This window comes from Corythoichthys intestinalis, chromosome 10, assembly GCF_030265065.1.
Source record: "Corythoichthys intestinalis isolate RoL2023-P3 chromosome 10, ASM3026506v1, whole genome shotgun sequence".
Classification (NCBI taxonomy): Eukaryota; Metazoa; Chordata; class Actinopteri; order Syngnathiformes; family Syngnathidae; genus Corythoichthys; species Corythoichthys intestinalis.
Window position 1 is genome coordinate 7,829,587 of NC_080404.1, and position 19,089 is coordinate 7,848,675.

Below are 19,089 nucleotides of genomic sequence, written 5' to 3' on the forward strand. Positions count from 1 at the left end.
TGTGTACTACATTGGGCATGGAGAAAAGAAAGAAGACCAAAGAACTGAGTACTTGAGAAGCAACATTGTGAGAAAGCATGGGCAATCTCAAGGCTACAGGTCCATCTCCAAAAACACAAATGTTCCTGTGTCTACCGTGTGCAGTGTCATCAATAAGTGTAAAGCCAATGGCACTGTGGCTAACCTCCCTAGATGTGGACGGAGAGAAAATTTGAAGAGAGATTTCAACGAAAGATTGTGCAGATGGTGGCTCAAGAACTGTTGGCATTTGAACGAAAAGGTATAGTAGGATACCCAGGAAGACCCCACTTCCCTAACCCTAATCCCAAAACCCTAACCCCACTTCTGACCCAGAGACATTAAAAACCCAGGCTGGAGTTAGCCTAAACTTACCTGAGAAAGCCAAAAACATTGTAAAAGAATGTTCTCTGGTCAAATGAGACAAAAGTCAACATTGAGTTTACAGAGGAAAAAAACAAGGCCTTCAAAGAAAAGAAAACAGTCCCCACAGTCACACATGGTGGAGGTTCCCTGATGTTTTGGGGTTGCTTTACTGCCTCTGGCACTGGACTGCTTGACCGAGTGCATGGCATTATGAAGTCTGAAGACTACCAACACATTTTGCAGCATAATGTAGGGCCCAGTATGAGAAAGCTAGGGCTCCCTCAGAGGTCATGGGTCTTCCAGCAGGACAATGATCCAAAACACACTTCAAAAATCACTAGAAAATTGTTTGAGAGAAAGCGCTGGAGACTTCCAAAGTGGCCAACAATGAGTCCAGACCTGAATCCCATAGAACACCTGTGGATGGATCTGAAAATGGCACCCTTGACATCTCAGAAACCTGGGGCAGTTGGCCAAATAAGAATGGTCTAAAATTCCAGCAGAGCATTGTAGAAATCTCATTGATGGATACCGGAAGCGGTTGTTCGCAGTTATTTTGTCTAAAGGTGTCGCGACCAAGTATTAGGCTGAGGGTGCCAATACTTTTGTCCGGCCCATTTTTGGGGTTTTGTGTAAAATGATATTGATTTAATTTTTTTTCCACATTCTCTTTTGAGCTTTTTAATTGCATTTAAAATAAATGAAGGCATTAGTACTAAAGCATTTGTAATTGCAATCATTTTCTGGGAGAAATTAGGCATTATCTGACAGAATTGCAGGGGTGCCAATACTTTTGGCCAGCACTGTATATCCATCTTGACACTGTTCGTGTTCAATCCTCAGTTGTTGTTGAACCTTTTTAAAGCCTATGTTTAAAGAAATTCTAAAGAACCATCTTGCCTCCTCAGGTCCGGAACCAGTCAGGCTCACTTTTTATAAATCTTTATTCAAAGAACCTTAACGCAGATCATCAAGTTGCGGTGTCACTTGGAAGGTGGCACCATGACTTAACATAGTTGGTGAATTAATGATCTGCATGTTGACAAAAAAAAAAGGGGGGGGCCTCACTTGTTCTACTCACTATGGCAACGCTAAATTTCTTTATTAAATCTCATCAGAGCCATAATATGTTTTAATCAGAATTTTTTCAATTAGGCTTCATCTTCGAGTTAGCGGGAGTTAGGGTTAGGGCTAATTTGTCGGTGGAGTTGATTTCAACAAATTTTGTACAGTTTGTCAGTTATTTGTTAGTTTCAGGGCTCCGGAGTGGCTCAGCTAGCACAAGTCAGTGGTGCCTGCTTAGCATGCCAATAAAAAGCGATATTAACAGATCTTAATCTAGATCAAATAAATTCTAAATGCAGTTCATCGTTTGAAATACCGATGCGGCCAAAACAATGTCACACCAAACTGCCGTAATTGATTTCATTCTGCAGGACTATTTATTTAGATGCTTAATGCGAGCACAATAGAGAACAGTGCTTCGGCCACTCGTGCTCAGTCTGCTGGAGAGTCCCTGCAAAAAAAAACAAAAAAAAATCAGTGGTGAAAGATCAATGTGATATCACTTCGCCCTGCAGAGCTGCTTGAAGACAAATGTTTCTGTTAATACTACAATTATTGACATGTAATGGTAAGTTTTAATAACTTCATCTTGAAAACATAGCCAACACTATTATTTGCTCGAGTCACCAGTGATTCTCATGCTTGCATATGTTGTTGTTTTTTTTTTTATCAGTATGCTAAGCAGGCACCATTGACTTGCGATTGCTTAGCCACTCCGGAGCACTGAAACTAACAAATTGCAGGGACTTTGTTGAAAACAACTCCGCAGACTAATTTAACCCGTGCTAACTTGAAGATTAAGCCTAGTGTCAAAAATTCTGAAGTTTCCCTTTAAATTCATTCATTTAGCGGAAAGTCAATTACATGCAATGATATTTTTTAGGCCACCGGGGGGCACTGCCTCCCTCAATCTCCGCCTATGGGCAAGACTGATGACGGTGAAAAGGTATTACAATCAACCGTAAGCAAACAAATATCAATTGGCAAGACTTTATTTTAACAAATCTTTGCAAGCGTTTAGATGTTTAAATGAACAGTTCTACATTTTCCTGGGAAAATACATTGTCCCATCAATTATGTAGGCTACAGTCACGTGAAAAAAACTTAGGACACCCCATTAAATATTCAGTTCTTTATTAAGAAATCAATGTCTGATCTTGTTGTTTCTTTCTGGAAAATAAAGTGATTTAGTCGCAGGTAAACAACCAAAATTAACATTGTTTTATATTGTTTTATAACATTGTTTTTTCAGTGAAACGCTTTTTGTAGCCATTTACCAGTCCTTGACATCGGTCTGAAGAAAGTTTGCCCAGTCATCAACGCAGAATACTTTCAACAGTGACTGGCTGTTGAAGTGAGAGAAATCACCATGGAGAGGTCAAAGGACCTGTCTGAGGCCTTCAGTAAGAAGATTGTAGACGCTTATGAGTCTGGTAAGGGATCTCAAAAGATCTCGAAATAATATTAAATCAGCCATTCCTCTGTCTGGAAAATAATCTACAAGATGAGGACATTCAAAACAACTGCCAACATGCCCAGGTCTGGCAGCCCAAGCAAGTTTAGCCTGAGAACAAGATGCTAAAAGAAGTCTCCAAAAACCCTAAAATGTCATCATGGGACCAACAGCAGGCTCCTGCTACTGTTGATGTGAAAGTGCATGCCTCTACAATCAGAAAGAGACTTCACAACGTTGAACGTTCATGGGACGTGTGCAAGGAGGAAACCTTTGCTCTCCAAGAACATGAAGGCCAGACTGAAGTTTGCCAGGGTGAATGCAAACAAAGACCAGGACTTCTGGAGTAATGCTCTTTGGACAGATGAATCTAAAATTGAATTATTTGGACACCAGAACAGAGGACAAGTTTGGCGTAAACCCAATACAGCAGTCCAGGAAAAGAACCTCATACCAACTGTGAAGCATGGAGGTGGAAGTGTCATGGTTTGGGGATGCTTTGCTACAACAGGACCTGGCCATCTCACCATCATAGAGTCCACCATGAATTCTATCGTGTATCAGAGGGTGCTTGAGGAACATGCGAGATCATCTGTGAAAGAATTCAAGCTGAATTGAAACTGGCCCTTGCAACATGACAATAACCCAAAACATAACAGTAAATCCACCAATGACTGGCTGAAAAGGAAGAAATGGAGACTCCTGGAATGGCCGAGTAAAAGCCCGGATCTTAACTCTATTGAGTTGCTGTGGGTGACTTGAAACGGGCTGTACATGCAAAAAACCTCTCAAACATCTCACAGCTGAAAGTATTCTGGGTTGTGGAGAGGGGCCAACTTTCTTCAGACCAATGTTAAAGACTGGTAGATGGCTACAAAAAGTATCTCACTGAAGTTATTTCAGCCAAAGTGGGTAACACTAGCTATTAGGTGGGTGTCCTAACTTTTTCCTCAGTTAGAATATGCATTTTTAATGATATATTTGGTTTAATGAGTTAAACAATGTTCATTTTTGTTGTTTACCTGCAATTAAATCACTTTCTTTTCCAGAGATAAAGAAAAACAAGATCAGACATTGATATGTGAACATTTCTGAATAAAGAACTGAATATTTGATGGGGTGTCTTAATTTTTTTCACATGACCGTAATTTGACAACAGGCCAGTGAGCTGCTCCTGATAGTCCAGCCTGATTTTGTGGCCCTTGAGTGCTATATGCAAGCAAGCAAGAAATCCCATCAGGTACCTTCCAGGACACTCTTCTGAATACTTTGGTTCTATATTTGGACTGCTGCTGTGATCCTTTACATCCTCATGTGGAACCTGCCTACTGGTCGAAAGAATGAGATTCTATGCCTCTAAAAATAAACATCAGCTGCGGAATCTCAACTCAGGACATTAGTGTACACTGAACAGTGAACGGAGGCGCATTGCTGCCACACCAGAAGGGCAGAAAAAAAGTTTGGCATCATGTTAAATGTGATCAATTTCAGAGATTTTTCATGTTTTAATAGTATGGAAAAGGTTCTGAACCTTTAGGAATTTCCCAAATTTCTGCATACAATCACCAACAAATGTGATCGAATCTTTGTCAAAATCACACAGATGAAAAAAAAAACTGCTTTAACTAAAACCACCCAAACATTTAGGTTTTCATATTTGAATGAGGATAGTATGCAAACAATGATAGAAGGGGGAAAAATAAGTAAGTGTACCCTCTCCCTAAGGAGACAATTGAACAAATTTTTACCAAACAATTTAAGTCAGGTGTGTGCCCAGTCACTGATAAGAGGTTTAACGCTGCCTTGCCCACTATAAAACACAAACCTGGTAAGAATTGTCTTGATGAGAAGCATTGTCTGATGTGCATCATGGTTGGTCAAAAGAGCTGTCTGAAGACCTGCGATCAAGGATTGTTGATTTGTATAATGCTGGGAAAGGATACAAAACCATCTCTAAAAGTTCATCAATCGGCAGTCAGAGGAGTTGTCTACAAATGGAGAGAATTTGGCACTGTTGCTTCTCTCCCCCCTAACCGTCCAAGAGTTCAGCGCAGAATACTCAGAGAGGTACAAAAGAACCCCACAGTGTCTGCTAACGACCTACAAAAACCACTGGCACAGTCCAAAGTCTATGTGCACACATCAACTATATGTAAAACTATGGCCAAGAATGGTGTTCATGGGAGAACTCCATAGAGAAGGCCACTGCTGTCTAAAAAAAACTTGGTTGCTCGTTTAATGTTCGCTAAAAGGCACTTGGACACTTTTAGCGATATTTTGTGGACTGATGAAACCAAAGTTGAATTGTTTGGGAGTAACACACAACGTCATGTGTTTAGGAAAAATGGAAGAGCTCACCAACATCAAGACCTCATCCACACCATGAAGCATGGTGGAGGGAGCATCATGATCTGGGCTGTTTTGCTACCTCAGGGCCTGGACAAATTGCAGTCATTAATGGAAGAATGAAAGTTTTGCAGGAAAACCTGAGGCCGTCTGTCACTGTTGAAGCTAAAAAGAGGATGGATGCTGCAACAAGACAATGATCCAAAACACAGAAGTAAATCAAGTTCAGAATGGTTTCAGAAGAACAAAATACACGTTCGTGAGTGGCCAAGTCAAAGTCCAGACCTAAACCCCATTGAGATGATGTAACATGACCTAAAGACAGCTATTCATGCCAGACATCCCAGGAATCTGAATGAACTACAGCAGTTTTGTTGAGAAGAATGGGCCAAGATTAGTCCTGATCAATGTGCTAGACTAATCTGCAGCAACAGGAAGATTCTGGTTGAAGTTATTGCTGCCAAAGGGGGGGGCAGCAAAATATTAAACCTGACGGTTCACATACTTATTTTTTTCCCCCTTCTGTCATTGTTTGCACACTATCCTCATTAAAAAAATGAAAATATATGTTTGCGTGATTTTAGTTCAAGCAGTTTTTTCATCTGTGTGATTTTGACAAAGCTCAGATCACATTTGATGGTGATTTTATGCAGAGATGTGAGAAATTCCAAAAGGTTCTGATACTTTTTCATACCACTGTATAATCAACATGTTAGATTTTCTTGTTTGACCAAAACAATCATGCAACTTCGTCTGGGTCAGGTCAAAAGGCAGAGCTTGGTTTTATCAGTTTGACAGTGTTGTAGAAGAGCAGGATGGGTACAGATGTTTTGGTTTCTGTATTTGGATTTTTGTTTGTTTGTTTCACTTCACCCGATGGAACTAATTTGACACAAAACATTTTTCTGGTGCAGCAGCAACATGCGTAAGTGTATAAATAATGTAATTGACACATTAAATAACAAAAAATGTTCAGGTTTTAATGATTCCATGACTTATTGTTACAATTACAGAATGCATTAAATATAATTAGTATTGTCAACCAACAGCAAACAATGTTCAAATGTTAAATGTACACTACCCTACCAAAGTTTTATTTTTATTTCCTGCCGCCAGGGTAGATCAACTGCAGTCTACCTGGTCTTCGACTTCACTCTTTAGAAAATAGTACATAAAAAACATAGCATTAACTGTAAAGACACCGAAATCTGAAGTTTATTCATTTTTCTGACCAATGTCAACATCACTCCAAGTAATGTAAAAGAATCCTTGGTCAAAATGAAACATTTCAGTTCGATGGCCCGCTAGTAGATGCATTAAACAATATAAATAACAATGTTTATCTGTAATGAGTAAACAAATCGTTTTCATGAAGTTTGAATCAAAATGACAGTTTTGTTATACTTTTTCCAGTGTCGTATGAACATTATTTTAAGCAACAAATACAAGGCTAAAAGGCCAGGATTAAGACAACGGCATTTGAGGCTGAAAACGCAACAAACGCAAACATTTTTACCGCGGTTTATCATATAGCACTCACTCATAAATACTTATAAAGTTTAAGCTTGTTTTTACAAAAGAGCAGCCTTTCCCAAGCAAAACACATTAATAATTAATAAACACTTAACTCAGGGAAGTGCTGAGAAATTCAGCAGCAACTCTCAGCTGAATACAGTGGTGTGGAATGTATCGACTATGGAACCTAAAAAGGGTCAAATTTAGATAAATAAAAAAGTTTTGAAATCAATACAATTGATAAATGACAAATTGTGAAATATGGCCCTTAAATTGTAAAATAACGTCATATTATTATGAAAAATATTTCATAAAATAAAAATTGTTTACTCACACAGTATTTTTTTTTAAATTTCATAATGCCTTCTTCCACAATAGCCTTTAGTGCTGCAACGATTAATCGATTAAGATTAGAAAAAAGCGTTAAATCAAATTTAGCTGCTTTGAGGATTCGTTTATTTAGAGTAGGGTTGTAATGGTTTGTTTTGAAAGTGTTTGCATTTAGTTTTATTGATTTTGATACACTGCCCTCTACACTGAAAAAAATAATTGGTGGATTTACTTGATAAAATTATTGTAACAATTTGAACTTACTTCAGTTAAGTAAATTTTACTGCTTGTGAAATGAACTTAATATTGCACGCAGTAAAATTTACTGAAGAAAAGTAAGTGCAAATTGTTACAATGATTTTATCAAGTAAATCCACCAGTTATTTTTTTCACTGTAGTGGCAACAGTGAATATGACATAACTAATCTAACATGGCTGGATCCAGCTGATCCCTGTTAAGACCAACAAAAGTCTAAGTTTTAGTTTGAGCCAATACTATTGTTGTATTTTTAATTTAGTGTTGAGGTGTGTTTAGGTGTTTCTGTGAGAATATGTTTTTTGAACGATTTTTTAAGAGCATTGTGTAATAAATAAATGAATAAATAAATAAAGCATTTTATAGCATTTAAGGTAGCGGACTTTTGCTATGCAAATTAGCTAATTGTTCTTTTGCTGTACTTCGATCCTCATTTATTTATGTATTTATTTTTTTAATACCGCTTGAGGCTAAGATCAGGTATTTTGTTTTTAAATGTATTTATTGCTTTTGTGAAATGAAAGTGTAATTCTGCATAGTTTGAAAAAAACTGAAGTTTTCTTTTCTATTTACATGTAATGATCTTTTGAAAGTTCAATCTTAGCCAGCCCTTGTTTTGCACCTCCTAAAATTTGTTCTGAAACGCAATTAGAGCAGCACAATGAGATTTTACAAGATAAAAAGCATTTTTCACAAAGAATTCATACATAAGGCGGAGTCAGTTAAGTGATTGGTTGGATCGTCGTGTTTGGCTAGCTGTGTTTGCATTTGGTCGCGCTAATGAACTGTTATGTCAACTTCCAAAAAGCATCGAATCAAAAACACTGCTGCTTAAATCCTCGCTCAGGCTGAGGTAAAAGCTTTTCATTACTTTACAACCGGTTCTCATTTTCTGAGTGATGCTACCAAATGCTAGCGCAGCTAGCCAGACCCCACAATTCAGCCAATCCCTTAATTGACTCCACCTTATGTATTTCATTAACAGCTCACACTTCATTGTGCTGAAAAACGACATTAGGAAATAAAAAGGCTATCGTGGAAAAAGGCATTATGAAATAAAATCAAACACTGTAAAAACACCTTATGTTGTGGAAAATCTTTTTCGTAATAATAATCTTATTTTACAATTTAAGGGCCATATTTCACAATTTGTTATTTATCTAGGGTCTAGCTATCGATTACATAAGTAATCGACTAATCCATCGATTATTAGTTCGATTATTCGAGTAATCGGATAACAAACATTAAATGCAATAACATTTATTATGACAATTTGACAGCCAGATTACACTTTCATAAAGTATTAAAAAGTACAAAAAAATATTTGAATGAAAACTCTGGCAATGTATTCAAGAACAACCGTGAATGGATTTGCTACTTTTTGTGCTTATCAATCATTTAAAATACACGCGTTCTGTCCTCACTAAATGTGACATCAATCCTTTTCTGTAAAGTTGTAACACAAACACGTGTAAAACTATGAGCAAAAACACACACTTTAAAACACAAAACATTTGGAGTTTGAATGTCTAATTTGTCAAATTGAGATGTAAATTTAGTAGATCGAATTAAATGCTATAAAATGCTAACCAAAAACAAATCTCTCAACAAATCATTCAAACACATATTTCCACCCAAAACTGCTAAATATACCTCTTAACTAGATTATGAATGCATAAACATATTAGCTGAAACAAAAATTTACAGCCTTATGTTGGTCTTAACAGGGAGTAGCTGCTCTTCAGCCAGACAAAGTGTTACTATAATAATAATACTACATTTTATTTGTAGAGCGCTTTTACAAATGCTCAAAGACGCTTATAGTATAACATATTATAAGATTCACAGTTGTCACCAGAGGGCAGTGACAAACCAACAAACCATGGCAACGCTACGGTAATTACCATAATTTTCGGACTATGAGCCGCTACTTTTTTCCTTCATTTTCAATCGTGCGGCTTACAAGTTGATTTATTTGGGTTAATAGGTAACACTTTATTTGACAGCTGCCTTCTAAGACTGCCATAAGACCGTCATAATTATGACATGACACTATTATGGGTATTAATGAATCCATATTACAGTTGTCATTACGTGTCATCCCGCAAATTATGTCACTAACTCCATTCATGACCAGCTCGGATCTTTTACAGCAATTGAAAAGTGAGATAATTTGCCGGATGACACAAAATGATATCCGTTATAATCATTTATTAATGCTAATGGCAAGTCATAATTATGATGGTCTCATGACTGTCTAATGGAGCCACTGTCAAATAAAGTGTTACCAAATACCATAACTAGCAATTAATGAAACAACTGGAACAGTAACTGAAGAAATAATTAGCACAGAACATAATTTTGATTATTTACATCTGTAGTGCAGCAATGCATGCCAGGAGGCATGTTGGACGACAACAGTGCTGACAGCAGCGAGCGGCAGAGGTTGACTGTCTCCCTCAAGGGCCAAATGAAGCTTCTTGAAGCAATGAATCTTTTCAACCACTTGGTTCAAAGCTTCATGGTGGTTTATTTGGTCTTATGACAGTCTTATGATGTAGCTGTCAAATGTTACCAGTTAATATATTTTGGCGTAAATATCCCATAATACAGTGAGGACAGCCGCAGCTTACAGTCCAGTGAGACTTATCTGTGACCAAATGTCGTTTTCGTGTCATATTTGGTGCATGGTGGCTTATAGTCAGGTGTGCCTTATACAGTGGTATGTATAGGGGCTGAACTTTTTGGCATGTCTCAAATTTCTGCATAAAATCACCTTCAAATGTGATGTGATCTTTTTCAAAATCACACAGATGTAAAAACTGTTTTAACTAAAAACACCCAAACATTTACAGGTTTTCATAGTTTGATGAGGATAGCGTGCAAACAATGACAGGAGGGGGAAAAATAAGTAGGTGAACCCTCTGGCTAAGGACACTTGAAGAGAAATTAAAACCAATTTTTACCAAACAATTTAAGTCAGGTGTGTGCCCAATCACTGATGAGTGGTTTAAAGCTGCCCTGCCCCACTATAAAACACAGACCTGGTAAGAATTGTCTTGATGAGAAGCATTGTCTGAAAAGAGCTGTCTGAAGACCCGTGATCAAGGATTGTTGATTTGTATAAAGCTGGGAAAGGATAAAAACCATCTCTTAAAGTCTGGATGTTCATCAATCGACAGTCAGAGAAGTTGTATACAAATGGAGAGAGTTTGTCACTGTTGCTTCTCTCCCAAGGAGTGGCCATCCACCAAAGATGACACCAAGAGTTCACCGCAGAATACACTGAGGTAAAAAAAAAGAACCCTAGAGTGTCTGCTAAACACCGAAATCACTGGCACAGTCCAATATCTCTGTGCACACATCAACTTTATGTAAAATCTATGGACAAGAATGGTGTTCATTGGAGGACTCCACAGAGGAAGCCACTGCTGTCTAAAAAACCATTGTTGCTCATTTAATGTTCGCAAAAAGGCACTTAGACACTCAATAGAAGTTTTGGCAAAATGTTTTGTAGACTGATGAAACCAAAGTTGAATTGTTTGGGAGTAACACACAATGTTACGTGTGGAGGAAAAATGGAACAGCTCACCAACATCAAAACCTCATCCCCATCGTGAAGCATGGTGGAGGGAGCATCATGATTTAGGGCTGTTTTGCTACCTCAGGGCCTGGACAACTTGCAATCATAATGGAAGAATGAATTCAAAATTTTATCAGGATGTTTTGAAGGAAAACCTGAGGCCGTCTGTCAGATATTTGAAGCTCAGAAGAGGATGGATGCTGCAAAAAGACAATGATCCAAAACACAGAAGTAAATCAACTTCAGAATGGTTTCAGAAGAACAAAATATACATTGAGTGGCCAAGTCAAAGTCCAGACTTGAACCCCATTGAGATGCTGTGGCATGACCTAAAGACAGTGATTCATGCTAGACATCCCAGGAATCTGATTGAACTACCGCAGTTTTGTAGAGAAGAATGGGCCAGGACTAGTAATGATCGATGTGCCAGACTGATTTGCAGCTACAGGAAGCACCTGGTTGAAGTTATTGCTGCCAAAGAGGGGGCCACAAAATATTAAATGCGATGGTTCACTTACTTATTTTGCCCCCTTCTGTCATTGTTTGCGTACTATCCTCATTAAAATATGAAAACCTATAAATGTTTGGGTAGTTTTAGTAAAAAAAAATTTCATCTGTGTGATTATGACAAAGATTAGATCACATTTGATGGCGATTTTATGCAGAAATGTGAGAAATTCCAAAAGGTTATGATACTTTTTCATACCACTGTAGTCTGAAAATTACGGTACTTAAGCTACCTATTGATACCTACCGATATGAAAAGTATTGCATGATTACCAGTCATTGGACAGCAGAGACATCAGATTTCACTCATTTGTGGAACTCATTTTCAAAAAAAAACATTTTTACATCAATTAGGTGAAAGTTGGTTTTCCACGGCACACCAGACACTACGCCACGGCACAGCGGTTGAAAAAACTGCAATAGTGACTTGCCATGTTAAATACTGTTTAATTGACACATTAGCGAATGGGTACACAAGATTGTCAGACTGCTTTTGGAATGATTCTGGACCAAAGAAAATCACCCTTGAGTACTAAAATGATGAATAGAAAATGGGAAAACATGATAGAGGGAAAAAACACACAAATTGTGTACAGCTCACAGCGGAAGATTTAGGGAAGACTACGTAGAACACCACGTGCCCCTTCTTAGGCTGGAATTAAGACCAAATTCAATTTAAAATCTTCACTATTAGTCACTTTTCCTTTGGCATCTGTCAGGAATTTCTTGAGGAGAGGGCTGTGAAGAGGAAGACTTCTACGTCTATTAAAAATCAACCGTGTCTAAACAAACACCAGGATTTTCAAACCTAAACTCTCCACCAAAATTAAACTCTCCAGCAGGGCCAAGAACCAAAAGTGGTATTTGCCTTGCGGCAAAATGGATTTTGCCATGTGGCATTTTTTTTGCTATGTGGCAAAATGGATTTTGCCATGTAGCATTTTTTTTGGGCCATCTGACAAAACGGATTTTGCCATGTGGAATTTTTTTTGCCATGTGGCAAAACGGATTTTGCCTTGTGGCATTTTTTTGCCATGTGACAAAACGGATTTTGCCATGGGACATTTTTTTTGCCATGTGGAAAAACGGATTTTGCCATGTGACATTTTTTTTTGCCATGTGGCATTTTTTTTGCCATGTGGCAAAATGGATTTTGCCATGTGGCATTTTTTTTCTGCCATGTGGCAAAATGGATTTTGCCATGTGGCATTTTTTTTCTGCAATGTGGCAAAATGGATTTTGCCATGTGGCATTTTTTTTCTGCAATGTGGCAAAATGGATTTTGCCATGTGGCATTTTTTTTCTGCCATGTGGCAAAATGGATTTTGCCATGTGGCTTTTTTTTGTTGTTGTTGCCATGTGGGAAAATGGATTTTGCCATGTGACATTTTATTTCCCATGTGGCATTTTTTTTCTGCCATGTGGCATAATTTATTTTGCTATGTGGCATTTTTCCCATGTGGCATTTTTTTGCAAAGTGGCAAAACAGACTTCGCCATGTGGCATTTTTTTTTGCCATGTGGCAAAATGGATTTTGCCATGTGGCATTTTTTTTGCCATGTGGCAAAATCGGATTTTGCCATGTGGCATTTTTTGTCATGTGGCAAAATGGATTTTGCCTTATGGCATTTTTTTTGCTATGTAGCAAAATGAATTTTGCCATGTGACTCATTTTTGCCATGTGGCACATTTTTGCCATTTTGCCACATGGCAAAATCCATTTTGTCACATGGCAAAAAAATGCCACATGGCAAAATCCATTTTGTCACATGGCAAAAAAAATGCCACACGGGAAATAAAATGTCACATGGCAAAATCCATTTTGCCACATGGCAAAAAAATGCCACATTGGCAAAATCCATTTTGCCACATGGCAAATACCACTTTTGGTTCTCGCGGTCACTCATTAAATCTCGCTGGTCCGTGTGAAGAAAAATTATTTTCAAGCTGCTAAGTGCATTAGCCAAACGGCTGTCTGTCACTGAGAAAAGAGGCACAAAATCATCATGCTGGCCTTAATAATGTGGAAATCATTTCAAAAACTCAATTTTCTTCCCTGGTCCAAAGTTAGTACTGTATTTAACACAACTGCGTCAAGCTCCTAACACTGAATAAGTAAATTACCTCACTCACACACAATGTACACGTTACAATTGGCGACAATATTTACATGGTTAGAGTCATCAGTTATCACTTTAAAGTTTGTCTTATATATTACCAAGAGACTTCATGGAGGGTCAACAGCTGGAACCAGGAAGGATGGTATTCTCCTGAGGTGAGTCTGCGCTGGTTTTGGATGGGTCTCTTGTCAGGCGGGGTGGCGCAGGAGGGGGAAAGGAGGGTGATTCCAGGATGTCGGCGTAGCATCGGTTGGGCTTGGTCTCCCTCTGGAGAACTTTTCGCAACAAAGGTTTGAGGAGGCCGACGGTCACCTGACCACTCTGCGGGTCAGTGAATGGAGCTGTGGTGGTATAGCCAGGTCTGGAGGAAGCAGAAAGTGGTGACGGGAGGTTTTTTAGCACCATATTCAAAATGGTGGTGACAGTGATGTCCTCAGGACACAAAGCCCACAGGAGGTCCAGATAAGGGTCCAGTTCTCTGTGCTGAGTCACCTCACACAGCAGCGTAGTGAAAATCTCCTTGTTCAGCAAGGGACTCTGCTTGCAGAACTTTTGGGCCACCTGGATAACCTTCTCCCACTGCTGCTGTCCAATCAGGATCCTCAGCGCCTGGAGGATGGCGTTGGGCCGCCCGCTGACCATTAACACCTCCACCTCCAGCGCGCGCCGCCGCTCTTGATCTTTTCCCGTGGTTGAAAGAACGCTCAAGGCACGCTTGTAGAGGGGTACGTTGCTCTCGCCGCCGCTGTCGCCGGCTCTACCGGCAGATAAGCTCCAAGATGAGGCAGCCAAGCTCAAGCCCAGTCCAGCTGAGCCCTGCTGCTGCTGGCTCAGCTCCAGAAAGCGGGGCAGCCAAGCTGGCTGGAAGAGTAAAACCGAATGGCAGAGGAGTTCGAAGACGGGCAGGGCGACAGAAGATCTCGGTGACTTGGACGTACAGTTACCGTTGTGATCCGCTGTGTGGCTGTACCCACGTCTTGACCCGCCGTTTGAAAGCGTGAGGGAAACCGGGAAGCTCGGCGCAGAACCGAGGACGCTTTTCCACACGTCCGGAGGTGCCTCGCTAGACAGAGAGCCTTCTCCGGAGCAGCGGAGCTGAAGAGCAGCTTTGGCCGCCCTCCACGATTGGCAGGGGAAGACCGAGAAGATGGAGTTGAGATAAAGCAGGTCGTCCCGATGCAGCTCGGAGGACGACAGCAGCCGGGCTACTTCTTTCTCCACGAGATTTTCGCAAAGTACTTCCACCTCTTTGGCGCCGCCCCTCACGAGAGCCCCCTTTAGCTCCTCTAAAGTCACCAAGGCCTTCAACTCGGGCACCAGGGAGACTTTTAGCTGGTCTTCCCCTACATCGCCTCCGCTTTCTCCATTTGATGACAGCTCAGCTGCTCTCTGCTTGGTCTTTGAGCACAGGTAGTCATTGAGGATGGCTGCCAAAGAAATGGGAGCCTGGAACCTCCCCTCTTTCTTCAAAGCATCTACAGTGAGCTGGGTACTACTCAAGCTCCTCTGCTGGTAATATTTACAAGCCTCCTCAAACACGGCTTCCAGCAGGACGGCTCTAGGGTCAATGTTATCTGTCGTAGTGAAAAATGGCAACGTTGTTTTTCGGTCTTTTGTGTCAGTTTCTTGTCGCACCACTTTAAAAAGTCCACTTTCTGAGAACAGGTAGGGTGACTTGTCAGTTTTTAGAGCAAATAAAACCCCTTCTCGGTTTAGTATGATTTTCCCCAGCACTCTGCCACATTTTGAGTCTATAAGATGCAGTTTTTGTCCTAGGATGAGCACCAAAGTGTTCTGGTATAGGCGGAGGCTGGTGTGTGTAACGGATTTCAGCAGGCACTTATCCGCCACCTTGTGCAAATGTCTCAGCGTGCCATCGCTATGTAGGAGACATACCCAGCCCGTGTTGAGAAGCAGCAGCAAACCTCCACAATCCGATGAAGAAACATTTAGGATCTCAGGTGGGTTAGCAGCTGCCAGAAACCCTAAACAGTCTTTGATCAGCTTCCTAAAGTCTGAGTCTTTCGCGGAATGCTTTTTCAAGGGGCCACCTTTACACGTCGTACTGACCCGGAAGGAGTCCTGTCGAGGGCACCACGAGAGGAAGAACTTGCTGAACGGTTTCACTCTAGCATCAGGAAGAAGATAAACGTATTGGCCCGAGGTTATAACGTTGAATCGAGGGTTGTTGTGAAGGGTGATTTTCACCCCTCCTAAAAAGACAGACCCCTCCTTTAGCTCAAAGTCCCTCCTGCAGACACAATGTCTCAGTTTATTCCTGGCAGGGCTGAGGAGCGGGGAGCTCTCCGAGGGGGGCCGCTCCTCACACCAAATGATTAGATTAGGGCAGGCACACACAGACACCACTTTGGCTCGGGGACTGTTGCACAAGTCGGCTGTTTGCAGGAGGCTCCAGCCGCCTTTGCAATCCTGGAACTTCCAAAACTCAGCTTGACCGTTTTCAAAAACCACCGCCACAGTTAAAAAGTCCCTGTCGGCGCAATTATTACTGTCCAAATACAAAATATCCACAATGGAAACGTCTCGCGTGGAGCATAAGTCCAGCTTTTTCTGAGCGTGGACCAGCTGAGGTCTTTCATACTTGTCCAGAGTCACAAGACCAACCTTGGGCTCGTGGAGGATGACATGAACGTGACGTCCATCCGAGCTCAGGCGAACGTTTGCCAGGCTGTTGTTGAAACTCTCGTACAGCTCATTCTTGCCGGTGTAGTCCCCCAAATCAGAAAGTTGCTCCAGCACATAGCGCGACATGACTCCCCAAGAGCGAGTGGCGGAATGTACGCATTAACTAGCTACACTAGCCTGTGTAGCACGGCAACCTGCTAAACGAATGACACCCCGTCATGTCATGTGAGCGTTTTTTCACTCGCTCTTAAAGCCCGACTGGGAGGGAAATAAACGAGCCTACCGGTTTAAATGGTATCTGCCGACGACCGGGGAGCGTCACCGGTCACTGCCAAAACGCAACGAGGAAGTTGTAAAGCGAACAGACTCCTCCAATGCTACGCGGCCCTAGCTGACATCACGGGACTGACTGTTCGAGTTCATTTCCGCACACAGATGCTCATTTGCATAATGGGTTGGGCTCAAAACTAGTGAGGCGTGTCGGAATCTCGAAAGAAACAGCTGCGTTTGACTGTACAGCAGTACTTCTTAAATAGTGGGGCGCAGAGTGATGCTGGGGGTGGCGCATGTGACCTGGGGGAACATACTTTTTTGCTGAAAGCAGTAATGTGAAGTAAGGTTGGCCAACCATGTTTTTGAATAATATCAATGGCTAAACAGTTATAAGCATATTTTCGTTATTTTTTTTAACGCAACCCTTCCAGATTCTTTGTTTAACCCATAGCAACGCCCTTGACAACGAAAATGCTTTTCTTCGGAAATCTTCGGAAATTACGTCACACCTCGAAGTGCGAGGGAAGTCCGCCGTTGAACAGTATTGTTTGTTGCATTGCTTCTCGGTAAAATGGCACGGCGGTGTGTGGCGATGTTTTGTTCTCACTCAAACGAAAAGTTGTATGAGTGGCCAAAGGATAGCAGGACACGTAAGTGGACATCTTTCGTTCGCACGAAGCGAATGAATTTCACGCCATTATTTTTTCATGCTTTATTTGTTGGACAATGTTTAATTACTTTAATTGTGACCCTATTTGGCATGTTATGAAATTACTTCACATTACTGCTTGAACTAGAATAAAGTGCAATTGCACATCTGCTGAGTGGGTGGCAGTGGCACTCTCATTTTCAGCATGTGAGCAGTATTTTCGAACCAAACAAGAGCACACAGCAAAGAGCTCTGGAGATATGAAAAGCTTAGACAAAGAAATATGACGAAGCGTATGTAGCATTTGGCTTTTGACTTTTAGTACAGTGGGAGACAAGGAAAGAGCAGTCTGTTTACTTTGTCTAAAAATGTTCGCAGCGGACAGCAGGAATTTTTTTTTTCAGCTAAAAGGAGCCGAATATTGCCAACAATCGTCCCGCTTTGTCAGTGTTACATCAGCAAACCAGCGAGCACTGTCAGCATCACATAAGGTGGCATACCAAGTTGCTGAATGCAAAATAACCCAACAACACAGCAAAGGAGCTGATACTGACTCCAGCAAAAATCAAAACTGTCTCTGTCCAATGACACTGTCGTTTTTGTTCTATTATTTTTGTTTTTTCAGTCTAATGGTTTGGGATATTGCCCTCTTGAGTTAGTTGCTAATCATTTTGACTTTATCATTATTTTTTTATTTTATAATTTTTTTTTAAGTATCAAACGGTCGAAAAATGTATCTTGAGTCTATTTTTACAGTATGGATGTGTTCTTTTTTTAACACTTTATTTATTTTTTCTTCTTTAATATTAAAAATGACACAATATTTTGCAGAGGTGTACTTATATTATAATAATAAGATTTTTGTAGACAAATGATACTACGGTATATTTACAGTGGCGGCAGAGAGTTGGGGGGGTGCGGAATGTTTACGTGTTCCTATGGGGGGGCGTAACAGAAAATAATTGAGAAGCACTGCTGTACAGTAACCTCAAGAACCAAGGGCGTAGGTTTGGTCTCAACATTGGTAGGGGTGCGATAACAGCATAACCTGCATGTACACTTTTTGCTGGGGACGGGACGTCAATAAGACCAAACAGATTGGGTACATTTCTCAAATATAGCTGGTTCCTACGTAAAAATGAAAAAAAGTTACAATAAAATTATTTTCATGGGAGAAAGTCATTTTTCAAAATGCTTGCTTCATATGAAGGAAATTTACAGTGGTTGTGTTTTTTTGGGGGGGGAGTTAAAAAAATGTGGATCAGCTGCATATAAAAATATTTTTTTAATGATAAGAGATAGAAAATACATACATTTTAATTAGGGAATACATGCACAAAAAGCACAGTTGGATTAACGTTAACAGTAGAAGAAATACAGGAAGACACGTCTCTAAGCAGCTTTCTACTCGAGTTTTACAGGTTAGCAAGTTCCCACAGTTTAATGTTATGCTAACTCTAAACTCCCCATACCTTCACAACATTGACGTCTTTTTACATTACTTAAAGTGGCTGCTGCTGGCCGAAAAAAAAATCTAACATTCCTCCTCTTCAAAGGGGGCGGAGGAGGCGGCATGTCAACATGTATTTCTGTCGGGATTGCGTGAATGTGGGGGTTCTAGTCATCAGCCAATCAAATGTGCGTTTGAAGGGGGGTGGGGGGTGGACCAGCACATTCAGCACGTGAAAAGGGGTGAGTTTAAATCTGAAATAATGTAGGGTCAATTCTATCCTTACAACTGATGGGAAGACAATCTAAATTACCTATATAACTGAATTCATTATATAATGCAAATAAGGTTGCTTAAAAGTTGGTAGGGACAGTTTGAGCATCCCTAAAAGTTGGTGGTGTTATGTCCCTACTGTCCCTATGCAAACCTACACCCTTGTCAAGAACTATCCATCCATCCGCGTAACTGCAATTATATACAGAAAAGCATAGGCGGAGTTTGACTTTTGGGGC

The 19,089-nt window shown here is 40.4% G+C and overlaps 1 protein-coding gene across 2 annotated transcripts; it reads right to left on the minus strand.

Moving 5' to 3' along the window:
* Positions 1-1,190: 1,190 nt before the first annotated feature.
* Positions 1,191-16,657, minus strand: LOC130923331 (BLOC-2 complex member HPS6). Of its 2 annotated transcripts, none has more exons than XM_057848965.1 (2): positions 13,658-16,657; positions 1,191-1,900 (listed from the first exon to the last, which is right to left on the minus strand). In XM_057848965.1, exon 1 carries the CDS (start codon positions 16,329-16,331, stop codon positions 13,677-13,679), a length of 2,655 nt encoding a protein of 884 aa, XP_057704948.1. In that variant the 5' UTR covers positions 16,332-16,657; the 3' UTR covers positions 1,191-1,900; positions 13,658-13,676. The 2 variants fall into 2 exon arrangements, with proteins under 2 accessions (XP_057704948.1, XP_057704949.1); XM_057848966.1 differs by lacking the exon at positions 1,191-1,900 and having other exon boundaries at positions 12,489-16,402; positions 16,489-16,656.
* Between the last annotated feature and the right edge of the window lie 2,432 nt (positions 16,658-19,089).

Excerpts from the sequence above, each read along its gene's own strand:
- LOC130923331 (XM_057848965.1), bottom strand. The coding sequence starts at position 16,331 with ATGTCGCGCTATGTGCTGGAGCAACTTTCTGATTTGGGGGACTACACC.